Below are 24,701 nucleotides of genomic sequence, written 5' to 3' on the forward strand. Positions count from 1 at the left end.
CCCTATATAGAAAAAACCTCACAAAAAAAAAAAAAAAAAAAAAAAAAAAAAAGCTAAAGTTCTTGAAATACAAGGTCCATTGGGGCCAGCAGGTAGCATGATGGTTAAGGGTGCTGAACTCCCACTTGGCTGGCTAACCCTTGTTTGAGTCCCAGATCTGGCAGCTTGCTTTCTCCTTTCTTTCTCTCCCTCTCTCACTCTTGCTCTCACATGGTCCCCTCTCTGGTCAAATTAAAATAAAAATTAATATATATATATATGTGTGTGTGTGTGTGTGTGTGTGTGTGTGTGTGTGTGTGTATATGTGGTCCATTATATTGTAATGGCCCAGAGTAAAGGGTTAAGTCTTCAGACTTTGGTTATGATAATGAAACAACATGACCATGAATAAGGGTCATTTGACCACTAAAACTTTCACTTAAAGGAAAGATAAAGTTTTCATTTCAATATGTAAGATGTTCTCTAGGATGGAAACTGCTGGCTATGAGCTCAAAGACCCCAGAAACCTAACAGAAATTTGATTATCTAAGACCTCACCAATCAAGAATGCCCAGGAGATGATCACGCCCTCTTGAACCAATCACTGAACTGATCATGCGCCTGGGACCTCTGTCCCTAATTTTGCTTTTAAAAACGCATGTGGAGAACATCTTGGGGAGACGGGTCTTTTCAGCATGAGCTGCCCGCTCTCCTTGCTTTGTGCTTTGCAATAAAGCTGGACATTCCTTCATCACACCATGTGCCTATGGCTTGGTTTTATAGCGCTTGGGCAAGTGAACCTGATTTGAGTTGGGTAACATTGGCATATTTATGTTTACTATAAAAAGGAGATCCGTAATTAGCATATTGTATCCCAACACTTATCCCAAATGTGGTTAAAGAGTATTTTGTAAACAGCAAGGAATTATCACAGTTTCAAACAGCCATGTGACCCTACCAGAAGCATAAATGAACATATCTCTCAAGGTAAAAGAAAGATTTATCTAAAAATAGGTAACTGTGAAGAGAAACATCATTAATTGCACATAAATAAAAAATCACAAATTGCACATTAAGACATGTGAAATAAACTGAAAAGCTTTTGCTGCCAGGCTGGACTATTAGCCTAGTGTTTGTCCCACAGAAGTCAGCCAGTCATGGCACCTTCTGTGAAATACCAGAGTTTCTATCCTTATACTGCCACTGCTTCTAGTACGAGAAATGGTTTAAACAGAAAAAAATGACAATTACTTACAAATAAGCAGAACCAAAAGGCACCAAACACAACTTTTTGAGATTTTTCACAAGTCAATCTCTTTCATTCTTTTTTATAAGAATTACTTTATTTAATTTTATTTATTTATTTATTTATTTATTTATTTCAATTTGACCAGAGAGGGGCAGAGTGAGAGAGAGAGAGGAAAGTGAGAAAGCGAGCCACCAGGTCCGGGACTTTAACCTCACTTGACCATGTGGGAGTCCAGCGCCCTTAACCACCATGTCACCTGCTGGCCCTCTCTTTGCATTCTTCAGTTTTAGAGCTTCCAAGAATGCACATGAGGACAGAAGTCTAACTACTTTTTCCTATTCCAAAGTTGTTTCCAGGGGCCCAGGGAGAGTCACTCCTACAAACATTAATAGATCATTTCGTCCCATTGATAGTGAGACATTACATCCTGTCCTTGGCATGGTGTTTTATGATGCATAGTAAGCCTTTTTATCTCTTAGAGTAAAGCACAGACATTCTTGCTGATCTTTTTCCAGAATGGGGACTTTCACTTTTCTTTTCTTTTCTTGGAAAGGTTTTTGCTGTAGGGCGTGTGCGCTCACCAGAAAGACAGAAAAAGACAGAGAGACAGAAAGCAAGAAATCACCCCCTGGGGGCATGGCCATACTTCAATCCCTTCTCCCCCATTCTCCTCTCAGAATCTTGGGCATGCACGCACAAGCGCCCAGCGTGAATTTAAGCCACTGGGTCCAGGACTCAAACTGCAGTCAACTATATGGGAATTCAGCGACATAGCCATTACACCAACTGCTGGTCCCAACTTGTGCTTCTCTTTAACCAATTAATAATCTAAGAATTTCTAACTCATCTATAACCTACAAGCCTCCTTTCATATGTCCCACCTTTTTGAGCTGGGCCAATATAAAAGACTCCTTATGATGACTGGCAACTTTCCAGCTCTCAGAACTAAGTAAAAGAAACTGCTATTATCTCAACCCCCCAAGAAATACTTTTGTCTTTCTCCAAGGATGTTATTCCATCTAATGTTTAGAATAAATCACATTACTTATTATTTCTGAGGACTTTGATTATTTCTGTTGACACAGACAAACCACATGAAGGTTATGAAGTCATAACACCACCCCTGATAAGTCATGCTAGACATGAAAAGCCATAGGTTCCCAAAATCTTCTCATGAAACCAGACTGACCCATACTTAGAAAGGCATAATAGTTTCTTTACATTTATTCACAGAAGATGTTTTTCCAAGATCATCCTGGTTACTGTATAATGTCTATGGTTTCAAAAGCTACTCAACTTTCAGAGTAGGAACATCAGGGAAGATGACCAAGCAAAACATAAATCGTTCAACTACTAGTCATTAGAGAACATTTCTTTAACCTTCAAGAAATACTAAAACTATAAAACTTTAGTTTTATGGTAGCTGTTTAAGCATGGTTTAGTAGGCAATACAAGAGTGAAAAGAAGGGAATGAGTAGAGAAATAGAGAAATTCGCATCTCAGCATAAGTCCCTTTGAGGGTTGAAACCTTTTTCTCGGAATATATTCAGAGTAACAAATCAAAACATGGTACAACAATACATTCTAAAAATCATACAAACAAGTTTTCTTTTTTTTTTTTTTTTTTTTTAATTCATTGCTACGCTGATGGGAAAGTAATAGAATTCCACTCTGACCAAAAACAACAGAAAAGTTGAATTTACTGATTTATGAGCTCAGGAGCCTGACTTTGCCTTGGGGATTACATGTCAATTCCTGACAGCACAGAGCCTGAGTTTTAATGAGTTGCATGCTCTGCAGTTGGGAGAAAACACACACACACACACACACACACACACACACACACAAACACACTGGAACCCAGAGCACAAGGAAGGTTAGAACTGAGAATATCCCTCACAAAACCTGACTCTGGAGGTTGGTTCTATGGCACAGCAGTAAAACACTGCTAAGAAAAGTAGGTCCCACAAGGTAACTGCAGTTCAAATCCCCCACCTGGTCAGGCTGAAACATGCCAGGCACCAATGGTTGTTCCCAAGATCCAATGGGCAAGAGGACTGGAAGAAGAGGATCATGATGGGACCAGACCTGTGGAGGGCGCTCCTACTTCTCCTTTTTTTCTCACTCTCTCGCACCCTCACATGGACATGCATGTGCTCTATCATGACTAAAGGGGGAAAAATCTTAAAAGCTGAGTCTTGGAAGGGTGATAAGCTTAGAGGATATATCAGGTTAAAAATCGCCCTGGAGGGAGAAAGAAATAGAGAAAGAGAGAATGTGGGATCACATGCCCACCATGGCCTTGGCACTGAGTGGAGAAAGGAAACAACTTATTCTCTAAGCAATTTTTTATGACAAGCTCCAACTTACATGAATTTAGGGTATCTATTCACTTCACCAACTATGTTGAACAGTGCACCTGCAATGCCCTCCCTCCAAAAAGGCCAAAATTCTAGGGGGAAAAAAAAGCAGTCATAAATTAGAAGTGCTTTAAAGCACCTGGTAAAAGTGATAATCAGGAGTTTTACAAGAACACAGTTTAAATTCAGACTTCAAAGAATTCTCACAATAAAATACCAAGAAAAATGAACTCAAAATCGGGAAATTCATTAACCTTGAGAAAACAAGTAGCCTAGTGGTAAAGGAAGCCTGATCCAACAGGGTTGAGCACAGTTCAAATTACAGCCCTGGCAGCTTGAAAAATATGCTGGGTACCCGTGTGTATGCCCCAAATCCCAACAGGACAGAGAAATGGAGGAGGAGGGATTGCAGCATGACCACACTCCACTAGGGGGTACTTTCTCCCTCTCCTTCTGTCTCTCTTGGCAAATAATACACATCCTCTGGCAATTAAATAAATAAATGAATACATAATCATGTAATTAGAAACTAATTAGATAGAAAAGAACAGGTAAACAAAAAGAGAATAACCTAGAAAATGAAGCAGGAAATAAAAAGCCCCGGATGCAGCAACAAGATAAAAAGAGATGGCAAGTAAGAAAAAGAGGAAGCATGACAAGAAAAGATAATAAGGACTGAGTGGAAAACTCATGTAAGTCTAATTAGAGATTACTAAAGAGTTTTATAAACTAAAGATTAATTCAAGTTTTATAAAGAAACAATAGAAGAGGGACAGTACTTAAAGAAATAATAGTAGAGTTTTATGGGAGTCTTTGTTATTTTTGGAATCACTGGAAAAACACTGATTTTCAGACTTAGGAAGCCCAATAACAACCAAACAAACAGAAAAAAAAAAAAACACAAACAAAATAATAAGAAAACCATGCTGAGACACTTCATAATAAAATAACAAAACAACAAAGCAAAGAAATTAATAATATATATTGAGTCGGCCCTGTGGCCTGGTGGTTAAAGAGTTGGATCCCATATGGCCAACTGCACAGTTTGAATTCTGGACTCAGTGGTTTGAAAGACATGCATGCTGGGCCTATGTGTATGCATATTCAAATTCACAACAGGGTGTAGAAATGGGGGGGATAGGATTGCAGTATGACCATGCCCCATTAGGGGTTGCTTTTTCCCTTTTCCTCTCTCTCTCTGATGAGTACATGTACTCTAGGCAAAAAAATAAAAAAATAAAAAAAGTAGTATGCATGTAGATAAAATTAATGACACAATGAAATAAATAATTGTGTATAATCTGTCAGGTAAAAAAGAGTAAGATAGAACTAAACTCTAGTATTTAAGGCAATCTCTCATCTCTGTATGGGATAGGAAAAGAGTAACAGCATTTTAAGTTAAATATGTACATTCAAATACATACTCATTTATGAAAGCAAAAGCAAAATTATAAATGCCAAACTAGTAGAAAGGAAAAATGGAACAAGAGAGTAAAATGCCAATCCATTTCAAAAAAAAAAGAGAGACAAGAGAGGAGCAAATAAAAAGTACAAAATAGGAAAAACAAAAAGAGAGCTCAAAATTAGGTGGAAGAAATGCATGGAAATGGAAATTCCTTTTTTCAGTTTGCTGGACAGGGCATGAGTTCACTGTAGAGAAACAGAAGAGAAAGTGAGAAAGCACCCCCCATGGGGAATGGTCATGCTCCAATCCCCTTCTCCAACATTTTCCCTCCTTTCAGGATTTTGAGCATATACTCACATACACCCAGTGTGTCTTCCAAGCCACCGGGTCTGGGACTCAAACTGCACAGTCAGACATGTGGGACCCAGCTACCTTAACCACTATGTCACTGGCTAGCCCTAGAAATACATTTTTAAAATGCAACCATGTGATGCTCACAGAGAAGAAATAGTAGTGGCCCAGAGGCATATAAAAAATTTTCAACTTTATAAGTTATTAGGGAAAAATAAATTAAAATCACAAGGAAATATAATTTCACACCTGCCAAACTGGCAAAGGTTAAAATGATTAGGTCATCAGAAAAGTCATGACGTATTTTTCTATGTCTAAATGCATCGTGACTTTTCCAAAAACCCACTATAACAGTATGAAGAGTTGCCAGGTATATAAAACAATAAGGACTCAATTCATAAACTGTGGCCAGGAACAGAAAACTGCTTGCTCCTGCCTGGTAAAGCTGAACACATGCCCCTGAGCAGCCATGCCGACTTAACTGCCAGGGATCACAAGAGTCAGCGGTGAGGAGTCTAGGACTGCTTATAGCTAGAGGCAATCAATTACTCAGTCAATAATAATTAATTATTGAGCTTCCACTGCCCAGGCCTTGCCCACTTGTCCTAGGACTGAAGGGATTCATATTCTGGCATAGGGACCAGATGACATAATGGTTACATCACTGGACTCCCATGTAGTTGACATGGTTTGAGTCCCGGACACAGTGGCTTAAACTCACGCCAGGAGCATGTGAGTGCATGCCCAAGATCCCAATAAGAGAATGGAGGAGAAGGGACTGCTGCATGACCACCCCCAAGGGGTGATTTCTCCCCTTCTGTCTGTCTCTTTCTCTCCAGCAAGTGCACACACACGACAGCCAAAATCTCTCTCTAAAAAAAATACTCTGGCATATATATATAACCTATTCTTGAAGCAACATGATGTAATCACGTTGGTGCTGGGGATCCCAACCCAAGAAATACTCTTTCACCCATGCTTCAGGAGACAGGTAAAAAGAATACTTGTAGCAGAATTTTCACAATAGAAAATAACTTTGTTATAAAAATTCAACTATATCTCACCAATAGAACAAAATGATTAAATTGTGGTGTATTCATTCAATGGGATATTGTGTGTTGATGTAAATGAGTAAACCACAGAGGCATATACATCCACATTAATGGATTTTGGGATCTTGAAAATACACTGTTGAGCAAAAAGAAGGTAAAGATGATTTGATTCATTCACATAAAGTTAAAACCAAACAATATACTAATTATGGATATGTGTATATGTGCTCAAATGATAAAGAAGAACAAGTGAACAGTTAGCATAAAATTAAGATTAGATTCCTCAGGGTATGATGGGAAGAAAAGGAAACAATATTGTACTCCTTATGCTTTATGGGTCTTTTTGTTAGTATTATTATTTCAGACACACACACACAGGTACTTCAAAAAGTTTGTGGGAAATGGAATTAAAGTACAAGTGTTTTAGTGGGAAAAAAAATTGAAATGTATATATAGTTCTTTCATGATGCGCATTTTCCAAGAATGTTTGAAGACACTTCATCTGTATTCTTTTATATGATACATATATAAAACAATGGCAAATTTTATAATAATGTGGGAGAAATTTTGCTTGAACTTAAGCATTACACTCCTTGATAAACAGAAGACTGTGGGAACCTGTGTGTTTCCGGTGTGTATTACAACTTCCTAGCAGGTTATGTGGCTCCCAACCTCGCCTGTGGTTTGCGTACGTTCTGGAAACTCTGAGACTGAATATTGTTAAGCAATAGAACAGCTGCTGCCTGCCCTGAATTGCTGTATTCTGAAGTTTTCAACTGCATGCGAGTCTGTAAATACATGTGACTAATCATTTTATTATCTGGAATTAAAACTTTAGATCTAAAAGAACAGATTGCAGAAAAGGATTTCCATTTTATTATTTGGGAACATTTTAATATGCTTGTGTTCATACTGATGTGGAAGTTGATGCTTAAATATATATAAGGTCATTATTTGGTTTTGAATATGTTTCTCCCTTTGTACTGATGGTGTCAAGGCTGGACAATTGCCAGATATGGCCAAGTGGGATGTTGATTATTTCAAGCTGAAACCACCTGAGGAATTATAGCTGCAGAAAAGGCCATTACCTATACACAGCAAGCCATATATATTTATCTGGGGGGAGGGGGCAGCAGGTGTCATGGTGGTTAAGGTGCTGGATTCCCACATGGTTGACCACAGTTCAAGTCCCAGACCTGGCAGCTTGAAAATAACTCTTGGCCTGTGTGCACATGTGCCCAAAATCCCAGGAGGAGATTAAAGAGGACACCAACTCTAACCCTAAATCTAACCCTGGAGGAGAAGGGATTGTGGCATGGCCATACATCCTAGGGGATGATTTCTTACTTTCCCTTTCACTGTCACTGTCTCTCCAGTGAGTAAATGTACCCTATGGCAAAAACGAAAACAAAAACAAAACTTCTCTGGAAAGGGTTTATTATTACCAGCACAAGAAAATAGCTTGTCACCAGAAGTCTGGTAATTGGGGGCACCAGTGAAATAAACTCCCCAAAATAACCTTTGTCTTCCACTACTTCATATTCCCTCCTATATCCCTGGTATTTACCACCCTAATCTAGAGATTCCTTTTCCTGTAATTTCTTCACAGATTCATCATTCTTCATCTAAAAATCACAAAAGCACTTTGGCCATTTCTTTGGAATTCACCCTCTTGTGAAGGGCCCCATGTACATGTAAAATTAATAAAATGTGTCTTTTTTATTATTATTATTATTCATCTACTTGGTGTTCATTTGGTTCCTAAATTCAGCTTGAAGAGTCCACACAAGGACTAAAAGAAATGAAGGTGGTTAGGATTGAAGGTAGCCTCCCAAGAAGTTAATTTATTATTAAGTCACTTAATTATGTACTGGAAAGTATTTTTAAATTTTTAATTTAAGTGTGTGTGCATGTGTGTGTAGGATTAATTTAAATGTGAAGTCACTCTCAATTTTAAATTTGGCTACTAATAAAAGATTTAAATATTGTGTGGTAGGTCTGGAGCTATATCAAACAACTAATAAATTGTTATAACTAAGTATTAGAACCTACTATGTGTTCTACATACATTAACTTCAACCTTCACCAAGGACTCTGCAAATGAGATATTTTAATTCCTACTTTTCTTGAAGAGTTTGATATCTTTACCTTGATTACACAAATAGGAGGTGGCTGGGATTCAAATTCACTATACTGCTCTATTTAGAAGGTGAATTTGAGACACAGGTAGTATGTTTTTAATGTATGAAAAGAATATAGTGAAAAAAGGCAGTAATTGAGATAGCATTATATTTTTAATTGAGTTTCCACCTTAACTTTATTTAGAAAAGATCCTTTATTAAATTGGTAAAGGAGTCATTAGACTTAGGAGTCACTGGAGTTTAATCTTAATGGGATTTATAACTGCTGATCAGATACACTGGAATCAAAGGCTGCCGTAGCCTACTAACTACAACCTGACTATCACTCCTTGTTGGGAGGACTTTGATGGGAAATTATCTACACTGGTGTTTCTCAAAGTTGAATGTGCTCATAAACCATTATATCTTTCTGATTCTATTTTTAACAAATTCCTAGGAAATGTCAATGCTGTTGGCCCACGGACTACACACCGACTAGGACTTGCCAAAAGTATATTCCCCCACTACTCAAGATACCCTTAAATCTCTCTATAATTTAAACTAGGCCAGCAGAGATCTAGACAGTATGGCAATATTATTTTCCATACCACCTCCACCCCAAACCTTCCCACATGTATAGAAGTGCCTTTTTTGTCCTTATGATTAAAATGAGATCAATACTTAGCATAGGATTACATTTTATGAATGTATATTTGGAGTATGCTATTCATCCCATTTATTTCATAATAACTTCTTCATTATCATCTACATGGGACATTTTTTCTGGTTTGATTTCATTTTGTGGAAACCCTCTGCATTAAGTGACTTGTCATTACATCCTCTTATTAGCTGCTAAAATTCCACAGCTAAATATTTGGCCTCCTTATTGAAAACATCTAATATACCAAATTATTAATCTGAATAATCACCTAAACCTTAACTTCATCTCTATTCTCTTTTCCATAACCATAGTGTCTTTATTCATATATTATTCATGTTGTCTATATTCTTATTTTAAAAAATCATAAAGTCTTCATAAAATATGTTAATGACACCTTTATCAATTTAATAAAATTATTAACATCTATAATTCATTAAACCCTTACTACAACTGAGTCATTATGCTAAGCGCTTTTCATTCTGATTATCTAGTTTTAGCAGATTACTGCTTTGTTTCTTCTTTGTGCACTTTTGTTTTTAGCTAAAAACAGGAGTGAAAAATCTATGTCAACATCCAAAACCAACATTTCTTTAAAGGCAATTTAACAATAAACATAAAAAAATGCAAAAAAGAGAGCATGCGTAACAATTCTACTGAAGAAATGTATTCTAAGGAAATTAAGAATACCCAGAAAAACTTAACTACAAATATGGTGTAAGGCATTCCATGGAAGCCTTGTTCAATTGCCAAAATAACCACAATTCAGTTGTATCTCTAAGTGGAATATTGCTGCCACTGACTTAACTATAATTAAAATGTATTAACATGAAAAAAAAAAATGCTCCGAAGGTATTTTTTGGGAAAAGTAAGGCTATAAACAATTGTTATATTAACTATGATTGATTTCTCTCCTTATTTTTGGCTCAACTGAGTTTTCTTCAAAATATATGTATTGCAAATATAATTTATAAAAATTATTTTAGCACGTGATAATAAAAGGCAAATATGAGAAGGTTTTATAAAATGGTCAAAAAGCATGTGGTAACAGGTGTAGGAAAAACAGAGGAAGAATGCAAAAACCCAGAATAATGTGAGGTTAAATGTTATCTTGTGCTTTTGGTCCAAGACTAAAACTGCAGTCAGACGAGGACTTGATTACTGACAAGCCGAGTATCCTGAAATAACCATCTGTCACACAAGTAGTCTTGCTGTTTAATCACCTACTAGTACAGGTGGCCTCCTGATCATCGCTAACCAGCTCTCACCATCTTAGACCTATTCTTCATTATCAGGATCTCCTAAAACTCAGACTTTTGGGTTAGTGCGTGTAGAATCAACTTGGTACTACAGTTACCAACGCAATATACCCTCCTGCAGTCTGAAAGGCACATCTTCCAATGAGTGTTGCCAGGTGTTATGAAAAAGAAAAAGAGGGGGCTAGCAGGTCACATAGTGCTTAAGGCGCTGGACTCCCATGTGGTCAACCATAGTTCAAATCCCAGCCGGGTGGCTTGAAATACACTCCCAAAATGGTGAGAGGAGAGTGGAGGAGAAGGGATTGTGGTGAGCCCATCTCCCTTGGCAAGGGGGCGGGGGGTTATTTCTTGCTTCCTATCTCTCTCTGTCTCTCCAGTGAGCACACATGCCCTATAGCAAAAATCTCTAAAAAGAAGAAAAAAAGAGAGAGAGAAAGAAAGAAAGAAAACAAACCAACAAGAGAACTGTCTGACAGTTGTTTTTAGCCACTATTATACCAGAAGGGAGAAATTGGGAGAAATCGGTGGGGGTGGGGGGGATGGCCATTTCAGAGCAAAGAGATTAAGGACAACGACCTAACTTTCTTTGAATGAAAAATAAAGAGGGCCCAGCAGTTAGCGTAATGGCTATGTCGCTGGACTAACATGTAGTCGACCACGGTTCAAGTCCTGGACCCAGCGGCTTAAACTCATGCCAGGCGCGTGTCGTGCGTGCCCAAGATCCCAAGAGGAGAATGGAGGAGAAGAGATTGTGGCATGGCCATCCCCCCTGGGGGATGATTTCTCGCTTTCTGTCTCTCTGTCTCTCTCTGTCTTTCTGGCGAGTGCATGCACCCTATAGCAAAAACCTCTCTAGAAAAAAAAATAATAATATTAAAATTAAATTAAAAAATTAAAGAAAATATAATTATAGCAAGATATATGAAACATCCTTAAATCAACATGTTCTCCCTTCTTTTCCTAATAATTTTACCATGGCTCTGCTTTTCACTGATTATGAACCTTGCACGTGTGGGGGCGTGTGTGGCTGATCGCCTCATCATTCCCATTCTCCTTCATGAACTCCCACCATCACTATTACTACCACTGCTTCATGTCTGTAGTCCCTTATCTGAGACTATGAAATATGAAACACTGAAAACCAAGAAATTTTCAAAATATATATGAAGGCAAAACCTAACTTTCAGTGGCAGACCTGGTCTGAACCAACCAAAGCCAATATGGTGGCTTCTATCTCTCACTTAAGGAGAGTATTCATAATGCTTTAATGCAAAAATTGACATGTTTGCTTACAGATTTCATGCAGATCTACTTATCTTCTTACTGTTTAAAATTCAATATTTTGTGAATTCCCAAATTTGTGTGGCCTGAAGAGTTCTAAATAGTTAAGAATCTGTACAACTGCTCTAAGTTACAACTATCACTACGGCAGAGGCTTGTGCTACAAAACCTTGCCTCTGAGTAACTCTGTGTTATTGCAAATCATTCTAACGTCTCATTAGTCTAAAGTCGATTACTAAACAGAAAGTCTTTCACCTGGGACCAGCAGTTAATGTAATGGCTGTGTCACTGGACTCCCACGTAGTCGACCGCGGTTCGCGTCCCGGACCCGGTGGCTTAAACTCACGCCGGGTGCATGTGCGTTTGTGCCCAAGATCCCGAGAGAATGGAGGAGAAGGGATTGAGGCGTGACCATCCCCCCTGGGGGGTGATTTCTCGCTTTCTGTCTCTCTCTGTCTGGTGAGTGCACGCGCCCTATAGCAAAAACCTCTAAAAAGAAAAAGAAAAGAAAGTCTTTCACCTAATCCATTTATTATTTGATGAATACATAACTTTTTAAATCCTTTTTCTGGTCATTTGAAAAACAAGTTACACAGTCAGCAGGTGGTGTGGTGGTGAAGGCGCTGAATCCCACATGACCAACTCTGAGTTTGATTCTCAGACCCAGTGGCTTGAGAAACACACCAGGTTCTTGTGCATAAGTGTCCAAAACCCCAAGAGGAGAATGGAGGAGAAGGGACTGTGGTATGGCCATCTCCCCTGGGGAGGGGGAATTTCTCACTTTCCCTCTCTCTTTTTCTTTTCTCTCTCTAGTGACTGCACAAATCCCACTACAAAAAAATGTAAATAATTAATTAAAAAAACGCAAATTACAGCAAATCTAAAAACAATACAACATAAATAGTCACACTATCCCAAGCCTGCGGCCCCAATCCTGGCTACCAACACTTCCTATGGCTACTTACTTTTACTACTGAAGTTTTCATTCATATTCAACATCCATGTCTGGTGGATTTTGTTTGATGAAAACAAGCTAATTAGTGCTAAAGCTTCCCTGGTTCATAAATTTATTCCTAAGAACATTAAAAGGAAGTCAAGTGAGACATGTTCAGTAACAGATGTTTGCCTTTTTTGGCTGCCTTTTTACAGTTTGTTCTCTTTCATTACTTTTGAAGAAATTTAGTTAATGTTCCCTGTACTAGAGAACAAGCGTACCTAGCTTCCCAGGAGGGGGTGGGGGGAGAGGGGTTCCCCAGGGTAGGCACAGTGTGTTCATTCCCTTAACCTGATATCTGCTCAAATGCACTCTACAACTTTTCATTCGTTTTTTTTTTTTTTTTTTTTGAGAGGTTTTTGCTATAGGGCGCATGCGCTCGCCAGCAAGACAGAGAGAGACAGAGAGACAGAAAGCGAGAAATCACCCCCCTGGGGGATGGCCACGCCGCAATCCCTTCTCCTCCATTTTCCTCTCGGGATCTTGGGCACACACGCACACGCACCCGGTGTGAGTTTTAAGCCACTGGGTCCGGGACGCAAACCGCGGTCGACTACACAGGAATCCAGCGACATAGCCATTACACTAACTGCTGGTCCCAACTTTTCATTCCTTCATCCAGGTTTTGGCAGTAATCACACTCCTTGATCTGAGTGTCATGAATCACATGCATATGTTGAAAAGCGGTGTTATACACTATAGAGAGGCACAATGCTGAAATCGTAATAAAAATAAAGGAAGAAAAAAATGCAGATGCTGATGGCAAACTACAGAAGCAGAACCACTGTCAACACTGTTACTAGCGCCTTTTTGCCTAGTGCTCCTTAAGTATCTTTCCCACGTGAGAATATGCTAGAATAACAGTTCAATTATAACTGTAAACACTGGGTTGGATATTTTGGTCTCTACAGTAAAGAAAGACTGTGATTTGATTTGCTAAAGTGAAAAATCCAATGGTCTTTTAGAATAAAAGAAATGGGAAGCATGCATTAAGATTTTTCTCTATATAATATATTGATACAAAAGAACAAATTTAAAATGATCCTACTTACTTACTAAAGCGTCCACATTTGAAAATCATTTAGTGTGATTGGGACTGTGATGTGGTTTAGGTGACAGTCTATTCATAAATCTAAGTCACATTATGATCTAATTCTTGCTTTCAGCAGGGCTTTCTTTTAAGATTTTTGTGAACAGCTTAATATGTGTCTCGACCTATCTACTAGTAAAGGAATTTTATTTGGAGTACCATCTTAATTATTTTCAATAAGTATCTTCTTAATTGGGATAACAGGTGAAATTTTAATCTAAAATAAAAAAGGAACATAAATGTATAAAAATTCACTTTGGGGACTAGCTCCATGGTGCAGCAGTAATATGCTGCTCAAGGAAGTGAGATCCCACATGGTAACCGTGCGCAGATCCCCGGCCTTCAGCCTGAAACATGCCAGGCAGGTATGTAAGTGCCCAAGATGCAAAGGGGTGAGGGACTGGAGGAAAGAGATCACAGTGTGACCAGACTCTGCAGGGGGTGCACCCCTCTTTCTCTCTCACATGCACGTGCATGCACTGTGTCATGAATAAGGGAAAAAAATACACTTTCAACTAATATTGCTGCACAACATGGCTCATGAAATATGGGCTTTGGACCAGCAGTTAGCGTAATGGCTATGTCGCTGGACTCCCATGTAGTCGACCGCAGTTTGTGTCCCCGACCCGGCGGCTTAAACAAATGCCGGGCGCATGTGCATGCGTGCCCAAGATCCCCAGAGGAGAATGGAGGAGAAGGGATTGTGGCATGGCCATCCCCCCCTGGAGGGTGATTTCTCATGTTCTGTCTCTCTGTCTCTGTCTGTCTGTCTGGCGAGCGCACGCACCCTATGGCAAAAACCTCTCCAAAAAAAAAAAAAAAAAAGAAATGTGGGCTTTTCACTGTAACTATGTAAGTTAAACACCACATATATATTTTCAAAGTAAATATTTATAACTTTGTGTCACAAAGAATTGAAACTTACATTTCGTAGGAAAAACACATACATTTTAATATTAAATTTTTAAATTTGAAAATAATGTAATACACTGGGCATTAGTATCAGTACTCCTTATGGTCAAAACAAATGAGTGAAAAAAGTAGATCAGACTAAACTCCTAGAATGCTATTTAAAATGTCAAAAAATCATAGTCACTTAAATATTAATTTGGGACATGAAGTAGTCTCAAGCCTGCTATAGAGGTGTGAAAAAATTATTTAATTTCTACCTACCAGGAAAAAGTTATGAAATTATATAAATACATGAAATTTTAATTTTAGTAGTTGTGATAGTTTAGGATAATTCATAGGAATATGAAAAATTAAATCAATGACCATCTTTCATCAAATATAATGCATCAGGTAAAAAATTATAAATATGAAATGTTGTAACACTTCCTCCAATGTTTCAGAACAGGGAAGGAAAAGAAAAGAAAGAAGAAAACATGATATGGGAGGAAGAAATGAACAAATATGTTTTAAAAAAATAAAAGTTAATTTGCTATTTTTCACTAGTTAATAAAATCCTTCAAGTGAAAGTCCACAGTCTTCTGACAGTGTATGCTGGTTAAAAAAATAAAAATACAAAATGATGTTGAAATTTCCAAGTTACAAGAAAAACATTTCCTCAGATTCTTAAGATAATCATTTTTTTCCAAAAGGACTCAAGAAAATTCTCCAGAAAAATACTAAAATGAGTTTTATATATTTAAACCTATTCATCTCATGCTATGAGCAAAATTAACCTTAATTTTATTTACAATTTTTTTCTCTTCTAAAAAGCTTTTACAAAACTTTCGGGTTTTTTTTTTGTTGTTTATGAGATGAAACTCTAAGTATTTTTTAAAATATATATAACCAGTAGCTACTTTTTTTCTCCCCTCTCATAAAGGATGTGACCCCCTTGGAGAGCCGAGGCAGGAAGCCATATGACTGGATGGTCACAAGGTGTTTTTGGACACATACAACAACTTAATGCAACCAATTATGAGACTGAATTTTACTTGCTTGTAACTCCTTACTTCCAAGTGATAAAATCAGGCAAATTCTTTTCATTGAGGAATAAGAAGCTAATGTGGGGCCAACACCCTAAGCGGTTAAGTGTGCAGAGGAATCCACATTTACAGGTAACTAGGGTTTGAGTCCCAGCCCCACTGGCTTAAAAATCACATCGGGCATGTGCAGTGGCCTGGATCCTGATTGGTTGGAGAAGTGGCAAGAAAAAGGACTGTGACATGACCAGGCCCTACTGGGGAGGGTGCTTTCTCTCTCTCTCCTGTCTGTCTGTCTCTGTCCCTTTATGCATTATGTACATTAGAAATTTTTTTAATAAATTTCATTTTTATTACCACTGGCATTAAAACAACAACAACAAGCAAAGTGAATGAAGGGCTTCTTCCATTCTAAGGTATAAACTCATTCAAGTGGCTGCAAGGCACTTCACCACGATGGCTGCTTGCTTATCTCTGCAGTTTCATTTCTTGCTCCTTTCCCTCTAACATGCTGCATTTTTGCCCCACTGAATTTTCAGTTCCTGAGATGCACTCTGCTCTCTCACAAGCACTACTGCTCTTTCTGCAGCTGGGACACGTACCCGTGTCCCACCATCTCTGGGCCCAGGCAGTACGACAGCACAAGCCTGCCATGCATAGACATTCCCTTGCTAGTCATCTCACCTCATTCTAGGGCATCACCAAATGACACAACTGTAGGGATGCCTCCCTGACCCCTAGGGCCACTGCAACATAGGAAACCATTCACTGCCTGGGGAGAGCAGTACCTACTAACAACTAATGAATAAAAATGATCTCTGTCTCCAAATATTAGGTCTTCAGGAAAGTCGCGACATGTTTCTCTATGAAAAAAAAAAATGCATTATGACTTTCCTGACAACCCAGTACTTGCTAAATTAACTACTTACATACACTTCAGTCGATATTTGTTTTTATCCTATTTTTAGGAACACTAAAGCAAGTGCATTCATTTTTGCTTCTCAAAATTTTGAGGAATACTAAGGTTTGTTTGCAGCAACTCTAGGTTGTGTGTTCCAGTATGGCTTCACACACTATCGTAAAGTTAGCCAACATTCTAAAAAAGAGCTGTGACACTGTCACAAGAAAGCAGAAGATGGTGGTCTTTCTTACGTTACCGCAATGTCGTGTTATATTTTCATGTTACATGAGGGCTTATATTCACATATACCCACTCGATTTAAGATAAATATTTTCTCTAAAGATAATTAAGGCTACAAATAGCTCAGTATTTCAGAGGCCATACAATTAGTAACTTTTTCTTCAAGGTTTTTTTTTTCTTTGTTTCGCCTAACTTCAGGTAAAGAAGTTTTAGGGGATGATATGCCAGTGCTCAAAATAACTGTAAGTTCTAGGACTGTCCAGTGGCCAAGTAGTGAAGGCAGCTAGATCCTACATGGTTTGAACCTCAGAACTTGCAGCTTGAAAAACGCAAGACAGCAAGAGGGCCTCAAATCCTGACAAGTTGGGAAAAAATAAAATAAAAGGGATTGTCATGGCCAAGCCCCATTGAGAGTGCTTTCTTTCTCTCCCTCTCTTTCTGTCTCTCTCTGGCAAGTGCATGCACCCTTTGGTACAAAAGAACAAACAGACAATCAAAAAGAACAAAAAGCTATGGTTGCGGAAATAAGGCACTAAAGCATAAAGACATATGGCATTATTAGATAATTATTTAATTAAAATGAAAGAGGCCAGCCTGTGGCCTAGTGGTTAAGAGAGCAGGATTCCACACAGCCAACCACAGGGCTTCAATCCCAGTACCAGATGCTTAAAAACACACTAGGCCCGTGTGTGTGTGTGAGTGTGAGTGTGAGTGTGCATGTGTGCTCAAAATCCCAAAGGAGAGAGAAATGGAGAGATAACAGCAGCCTGATCATTCCCCATAAGGGGTGCTTTCTCCCTCTCCTTCTTTCTCTCTGGTGAGCATGTGCACCTTCTGGCAAATTAAAAAAATAATAATAATAAAAATAACAAAATGAGAAACTACTAAAAACATATAAGGATACAACATACTTTTTAAAAACAAAACACTTGAGGCTTGAAAAGCAGTTGGCGTTGGCACCAGGTAGCAGCACAGCAGTAATGAAACGCTGCAGTGCCAAACCCACCCAGAAGGTCCTAGGGGGCTGAGGCTGGGGGTGGATCTCCAATTCTCTCTTTTTCTCAAAAAATACACTTTAAAAAAAATCATTCAGCCTAGAGAAAGTATATGCACATTTAAGCAAGGCTTTGAAGCAGGGTAGGAATTTGCGTGTAAAGAATGCTTAAAGCAGAGTGTGTTATATTTCTCTCTTCCAGTGAAATCAAAGACAGGCTTCTCTGCGTCCTTCCCTTTACTTCCAGCTCTCTTTTAACAATGCAGACTCCTCTACTCTCAGTTTCCCCTGTTACTTTTGGTCTTTTGAACTGATAAAAACAATTCAAATCAAGATGACTTATCTCTTCATACCTATGAAGATTTGGAACACCAGACTATGGAATAAGTGTTGAGGAGGAGTTAGAACTTTTTTTGGAGAGAGATTTTTGCAATAGGGCATGAACGCTCGCCAGAGAAACAGAGAGAGACAGAGACAGAAAGGGAGAAATCACTCCCAAGGCGAGATAACCATGCTGTAATCCCTCTCCTCCACTCTCCTCTCAGGATCTTGGGCATGCATGCACATGCACCTGGCATGGTTTAAGTCACCAAGTCCAGGACTCAAAACACAGTCGACTACGTAGGAGTCCAGTGACATAACCACTACACCATCTGCTGGTCCCAAGAATTAGAGCCTTTATGTCCTGCTAATGGAAATATAAAATGGTATGGCCACCTTGGAAAACGATGTGGTGATTCTTCAAAAAATTAAACAGAAAAATACAATATGATCCAGCAATTTCATAGATCAATATATACTGAAAAGAAGTGAAGGCAGAGACTCCAACAATACCTGCACAACCAAGTTCCCAGAAGCATTATTTAAATACCCCCGAAGTAGAAATAACCCAAGTGTCTGCTGATGGATGAATAAACAAAATGCTGTGTCTACACACAGCAGAAAATTATTCACCTTTAAAAGAAGAAGTCACACACATGCGCACACGTGCACACACACACACACACACACACACACTATAACATGAATAAACCTAGGAGACATTATGCTAAGTGAGATAAGCCCACCAAAAAGAACAAATACTATATTACTCTGCTTATATGAGATACCTAGAGGAGTCAAATTCATAGACAGAGAGTGAAACGGTGGTTGTCAAGGAATCAGGGAGAGACAAATAAAACATTGGTATTGATAGAAAGCTTCACTTTGGAAAGATAAGGAAGTCTAGAGATGGTTGGTGGTGATGGTTACAGTTACATGGGGTGCTTAATACTACCAAACAGCATGCTTGAAAGTGGTTAAAAGGTGGCCAGCCAGGTTGTTTGAAGATAAAGGTACTGGACTCCACGTGGCCAACTCTACAGGTTGAGTCCCAGACCCAGGAGCTTGAAAATCACACAGAACACATGTGTATGAGTGCCTTAAATTTCAAGAGAATGAAGGGGAAGGGATTGCATTGTGGTCATCCCTCCTGGGGGGTGCCTTCTCACTATCTCGCTCTCTCTGGTAAGTGCATATACCCTATAACAAAACTAAAAAAAATTAAAAAAGGAAAAGAAAAAAAGGTTAAAATGATAAATTTTGATATTTTATTATTTTTAAGATGTTCATTACTGAAAAAAATGAAACATAAGGCTAATTAGAACTTGGTGTTTGATCCCTTCAAGAAATATTGCTATTTTAAAGAATAAAATAAAAGAGGAATCCTTACTAAAAGAAGTCATTTAGACTTCTAATGGTGAAAATTAAAACTGTAAGCAGATTATAGGTTTGAAGGGATTCATTCTTACTACCACTTGTTCATTGACCACCCCACTCGTGTAAGTTGGTTTTTGAGGGTAAACCCAAACCTTTGCTATCTCTATCCGGACTGATGAAAAGGCCTATTATTGCTCACCTGGTCTCCTCTCAGGTCTGCCTCAAATTATTATTTTTTAAAAAAGAATTATTTATTTAATTTCATTTATTCATTTATTTATTTATTTGAATTTGACTAGACACAGAGAGAGAGAGAGAGAGAGAGAAAGTCAGAAAGCAAGCCACTAGGTCTGGGACTCGAACCATGGTTGGCCATGTGGGAGTGTCCAGCACCTTAACCACCATATCATCTGCTGGTCCTACCCCAAATTCTTTAGACAGGTGCACCACCCAAAATAACCAACTACTGTGTCCAAGCCGTGGTCAGTGCTCCTAATTTTCCACTCAGCAATTGATAAACACCCTCATTCCTGGATTTCAAACTCTCCACAGTTAAGTATACCCTTGCCAGATGTACATATTCCCCAAAGAAACCATTTTAATATGTTTATTCACACAACTAAGAACAGTCACTAAACTGTTGATATAAAATAGAGCAGGGCTGGGAAACTTGGAAGTTGCAATTTATTTTTTCACCTTTCCTGGAAGATAACAAAAATGTAAATATTAGTCCTGCTAAGGACATGTATGCTTTGAAATATATTAATATATTCCATTATGTGGTAACAACAGTCTAGACATATATTGTGATTAACAAATACATCCTGAAAACAGTGGATTACAAGACTGCTAACATTTCAGGAAATAAAATATTCATATAATTTCCTTGTCTAAATTCATATAGTTTTGCCTAATAACATTCATATAATTTCCCTGTCTAAAATAGGGTTGCAATAATTTACTTTTAGCAAATTTGCCTCACAAGAAATTTAGCAACATAAGCTGAATATGACATAATTTTTAAGCTTTCATTTACGAAAAATGATAAAAACTAAATATTTATTTTATAAAATGAAAAATAAAACTATTCAATAGGTGACCAGCCAGTAGTATGGTAGTTAAGGTGGCTGAATCCCACATGGCCGACAGCAGAGTTTGAATCCTAGACCTGGCACATTGGAAAACACGCCTGGCACATGTGTGTGTGCATTCCTGAAATCCTAAGAGGAGAATAGAGTAGAAGGGATTGTGGTATGGTCATTCCCCTCAGAAGTTGTTTCTCACTCCTCTCCCCACGTCTCTCCAGTGAATGCAACACCTTTTAGCAACATTTTTTTTAAATTAAAACTTATAACAAATTAAAAATATATATATATTCAACAGAGTAGCTCTAGAGTGTAACAGTAATGCACTACTCAAGAGCACCTGGATTCCCACATAGCAACAGGATTCAAATTCCCAACCTGGTCAGCCTGACACATGCTGAGCATGCAAGGGAGTGCCCAAGATCCAGAAGGCTGGTGGACCGGAGGAAGGGAATCATGGCATAACCAGGCCTGTGAGAATGCTCCTCTCTCTCTCTCTCACACACACATGCATACACATGCACTCTATCATGAATAAAGAAGAAACTAACCATTCAATAGAGAAAAACAATTTTTAAAATATATTTCAGTTGTCGAAAGATGTTAAGGACTGCACTGTATTCCCCCAACATTTGTATTTTGAAGCGCCAAGCTTCATTTGGAAATAGTCTTTGAAGAGGTCATGTTGAATGAAATCTTAGGGTGGGATCCTAATCCCATATGACTGATGTCTTCATAAAAAGAGAGAAACACCAGGGGTGTATGTGCACAGAGGAAAACCCACGTGAGAACATGAGAAAGCAGATATCTGCAAGCACAGGAGAGAGGTCTCAGAAGAAAACAACCCTGCTGGCACCTTCATCTTGGACTTCCAGATCCCAAAACAGCAAGAAAATGTATTTTTGTTATTGAACCCACATACTCTGTAGTATTTTGTTATAGCATCTCTAACAAACTAATACAAATGGCAAGAAGAAAAATTGGTGATATTGGGCAAACACATGGTGTGGAGGTTACAGCAGCTGGATCCCATTGGGCCAATGATGCGGTTTAATTCCCAGAACTGGAGACTTGAAAACACATTGGGAGGAAACTAGCAGTTAGCATAATGGCTGTCTTTCTGTCTCTGTCTCTGATGAGTGTACATGCCCCATAGCAAAACAGAAAAGAAATAAAAAGAAAAACAAGATAAGAGAAAGGAAAAAAGAAAAACACACTGGGTACATGTGTATGTGTGTCCAAAATCCTGAGAGGAGAATGGAGGAGAAGGGACAGTAGTGTGGCCATCCTCCCTTGAAAGGATGCTTTCTTGCTTTCCTTCTCTGTCTCTCTCCATGTATCTCTGAAAGTACACATGCCCTATAGCAAAAATTATTTTTTAAAAAATTTGTAATAAGAGACAAAAAAGATAAAGGATAAGAAAGACATAGTCACTCATAGAACAGAAAACGTGGGATTTGCAAGAAGCATAAATATATTTACAGACATTGTAAGGCATAATGTCATAAAATAGCATTTTATGGTCTTAAGAAATTGTTGCTGAGACCAGCAGTTGGCATAATGGCTATGTCGCTGGACTCCCATGTAGTTGACCGTGGTTTGAGTCCCAGACCTGGTGGCTTAAACTCACACCGGACGCATGTGCATGTGTGCCCAAGATCCTGAGAGGAGAATAGAGGAGAAGGGATTGAGGTATGGCCATCCCCCCAGGGGTGATTTCTTGCTTTCTTTCTCTCTGTCTCTCTCTGTCTTTCTGGAGAGTGCATGTGCCCTATAGCAAAAACCTTTCAAAAAAATTAATTTAAAAAAAAAAAGAAATTGTTGCTAAAAATGTCTAAATCACATGAGTTTCTTCTATTATGGCTATATGGACATCTTAGGACTTGCTCTGATTAACAGACAACTTTAGTCAAGCTCAGTTTCACTTTCAAGTCACAGGTTCCCAGGCCTCCATTTAGAAAGCCCTCCTTCAGGAAATCATCAATATGAGGTCATGAAATTACCCTTCGATTTTTTCAATCCTTCAATTATGCTTCTAATAAAATCCTTCATTTTCCACTGGACTCCATTATATTTCTCGATGATCTTTGTACCATTACAAACGATCATCTCTATACTATCACATCTGGAGCAAACCACTTGGTTAGCACTTTAGCTACTGCTTTTCAAATAAAAATCATGCATTTATTTTTGGGTTAAGGTGAACAGCAAGACTAATGCAACACACAATAACAGAACTAATGTAGTGCTTTGGAAATAAAAAGAGAAGTTTCAATGAAGAATTTAATCTTAGAAATAATAATTTAATAATTTAATCTTAGACAGAAAATCGGCCCATAGTAAAATATCATGTGTTTTCCTCAAAATTAACCGAATAATTTTCTACACAAATGGTCATCCACTTGTGAAAACTGTCTGTCCGGTTTTCAAATACTCACAGTGCAATAATTCTGAAATATTGATGACGATCTAGAGGAACTAATCCGACTGAGGTCACGAGCAAAACGGGAAGACCTTGTCGACACAACTCCTCTCCAATCATACAGTGCTTTGTCTGTTAGAAATATTGATGTCGGTTAAAACAATATTTATCCAGGAGAAGTACATACTGATCATACTGTTTAATGTTACAAAGAGGCAAGCAAATCATCTTTATGGACTCACTCTTCTGCACTAAATTCACATCTTGTCATCTAATCGGAGAGAGATGAAGAAGGGCTAGCACTGCGCAGAGGCTTCAATTAATCGCTCCTGCATACGGTAGAGCTTTCCTGTTTTTATTACACGGAGCGTGCCCATCAGAAAACTAATAGGTTCATTCTCTTCACTCTCTTCTCTTCAAGAACAATGACTTCTTATTTTAAAGGAGAGTTAGGCAAAATCATATTTGCAAACGGCACTTATAAAAATGAAAGGAAAACTCTGTCTCTCTGGGTTATAGAAGTACTTTAAAAGAAAATTCAGAATTATTATGAAGGCACAAGTTTGGAAATTGCAAAGAAAATGAAATTATGAAAAGTGTCTAAAGTAAATTGGTTGAAAGAGTAAAAGGCTAGCCAGCATATGCCCACATTATTTCTTGTGTGCCAAGGCAGTCAGTCATTGCATGGAGTAATCTTTTTTGCGGAAAAAAATGATGGGAGAATATTTAAGATTTATTTGTCCAAATATTTCTCAGAACTATTAATCACTTACTAAAAGGGGAAAATTGAGGCACTGTTCCATAGCACAATGTTTAAATGCTATGCATAGAAAACTGGATCCCGCACATACCCAGCTGCAAACAAAATTTTGGCTCCACGGGCCTGAATAAGATGTCAGTTCATGTGTGTGTGTGTGTGTGTGTGTGTGTGCCCCAAATCCTGAAAGAATGGAGAAACATGAAAAAAGACTGTGGTATGTACAAGTCCCACTGAGGGATATTTTCTCTCTCTTTCTCTCTGTCTAGCAAGCACATGTGTCCACTGGCAATAAAAAGAAAAAAAGAAAGAAAGGGAAATTCATTTCAATCCTGTCATCCAAATGAATCGAACTATTTCCACGTTTCCAGTTTTTATTCTAATACTCATTCATATACATATATTCTGTCTTGAAACTCAACTGAATAGAGTCATCCATGGCTGGTTAAATTCACATAAATTTGGAGAAAACTCAGACATAAGTCTCTTATTTTACTGCTTCAATTTATTTATAGACTCAAAAGTTGAATGTCCTATAGGGAGGCAATGAAGTGACATAAAAAAGTCAAAAGAAAATGTTATCTGAGTCATCCTGATCAATATACACACACACCACTTCATTTAAATTTTATACGCAGTTCTTCCATTTCAGTCAAAAGAGTCTGCACTAAATCCTGTATTCAATCACAACTCAATGTGAATAAATGGCATTCTTTAATGAAAGTGAATGCCAATAACGGGGAAGTTGTAAAGAATGTGAGAATATTAGTATCTGAGAAGATAGCAAGAGAAGGGCTATACACTTTATTCTTTAGTTGAGAACCTTTATAAGCCTGAGGGATATAAAAGGGTAACCTACAAGGCATTAGAGATAC

At 38.1% G+C, this 24,701-nt stretch overlaps 1 protein-coding gene across 1 annotated transcript in view; it reads right to left on the reverse strand.

Annotated features, from left to right (window-relative positions):
• Window positions 1-24,701, reverse strand: part of IQCM (IQ motif containing M) — a 472,102-nt gene that overhangs the window by 219,597 nt on the left and 227,804 nt on the right. Inside the window, exon 8 of the mRNA XM_006162328.2 lies at window positions 23,086-23,201. Within this exon, the coding sequence (XP_006162390.1) occupies window positions 23,086-23,201 (116 nt within the window). The remainder of the gene's footprint in view (window positions 1-23,085; window positions 23,202-24,701) is intronic.

This window comes from Tupaia chinensis, unplaced genomic scaffold (genome assembly GCF_000334495.1).
Source record: "Tupaia chinensis unplaced genomic scaffold, TupChi_1.0 Scaffold139871_1, whole genome shotgun sequence".
Taxonomy (NCBI): Eukaryota; Metazoa; Chordata; class Mammalia; order Scandentia; family Tupaiidae; genus Tupaia; species Tupaia belangeri.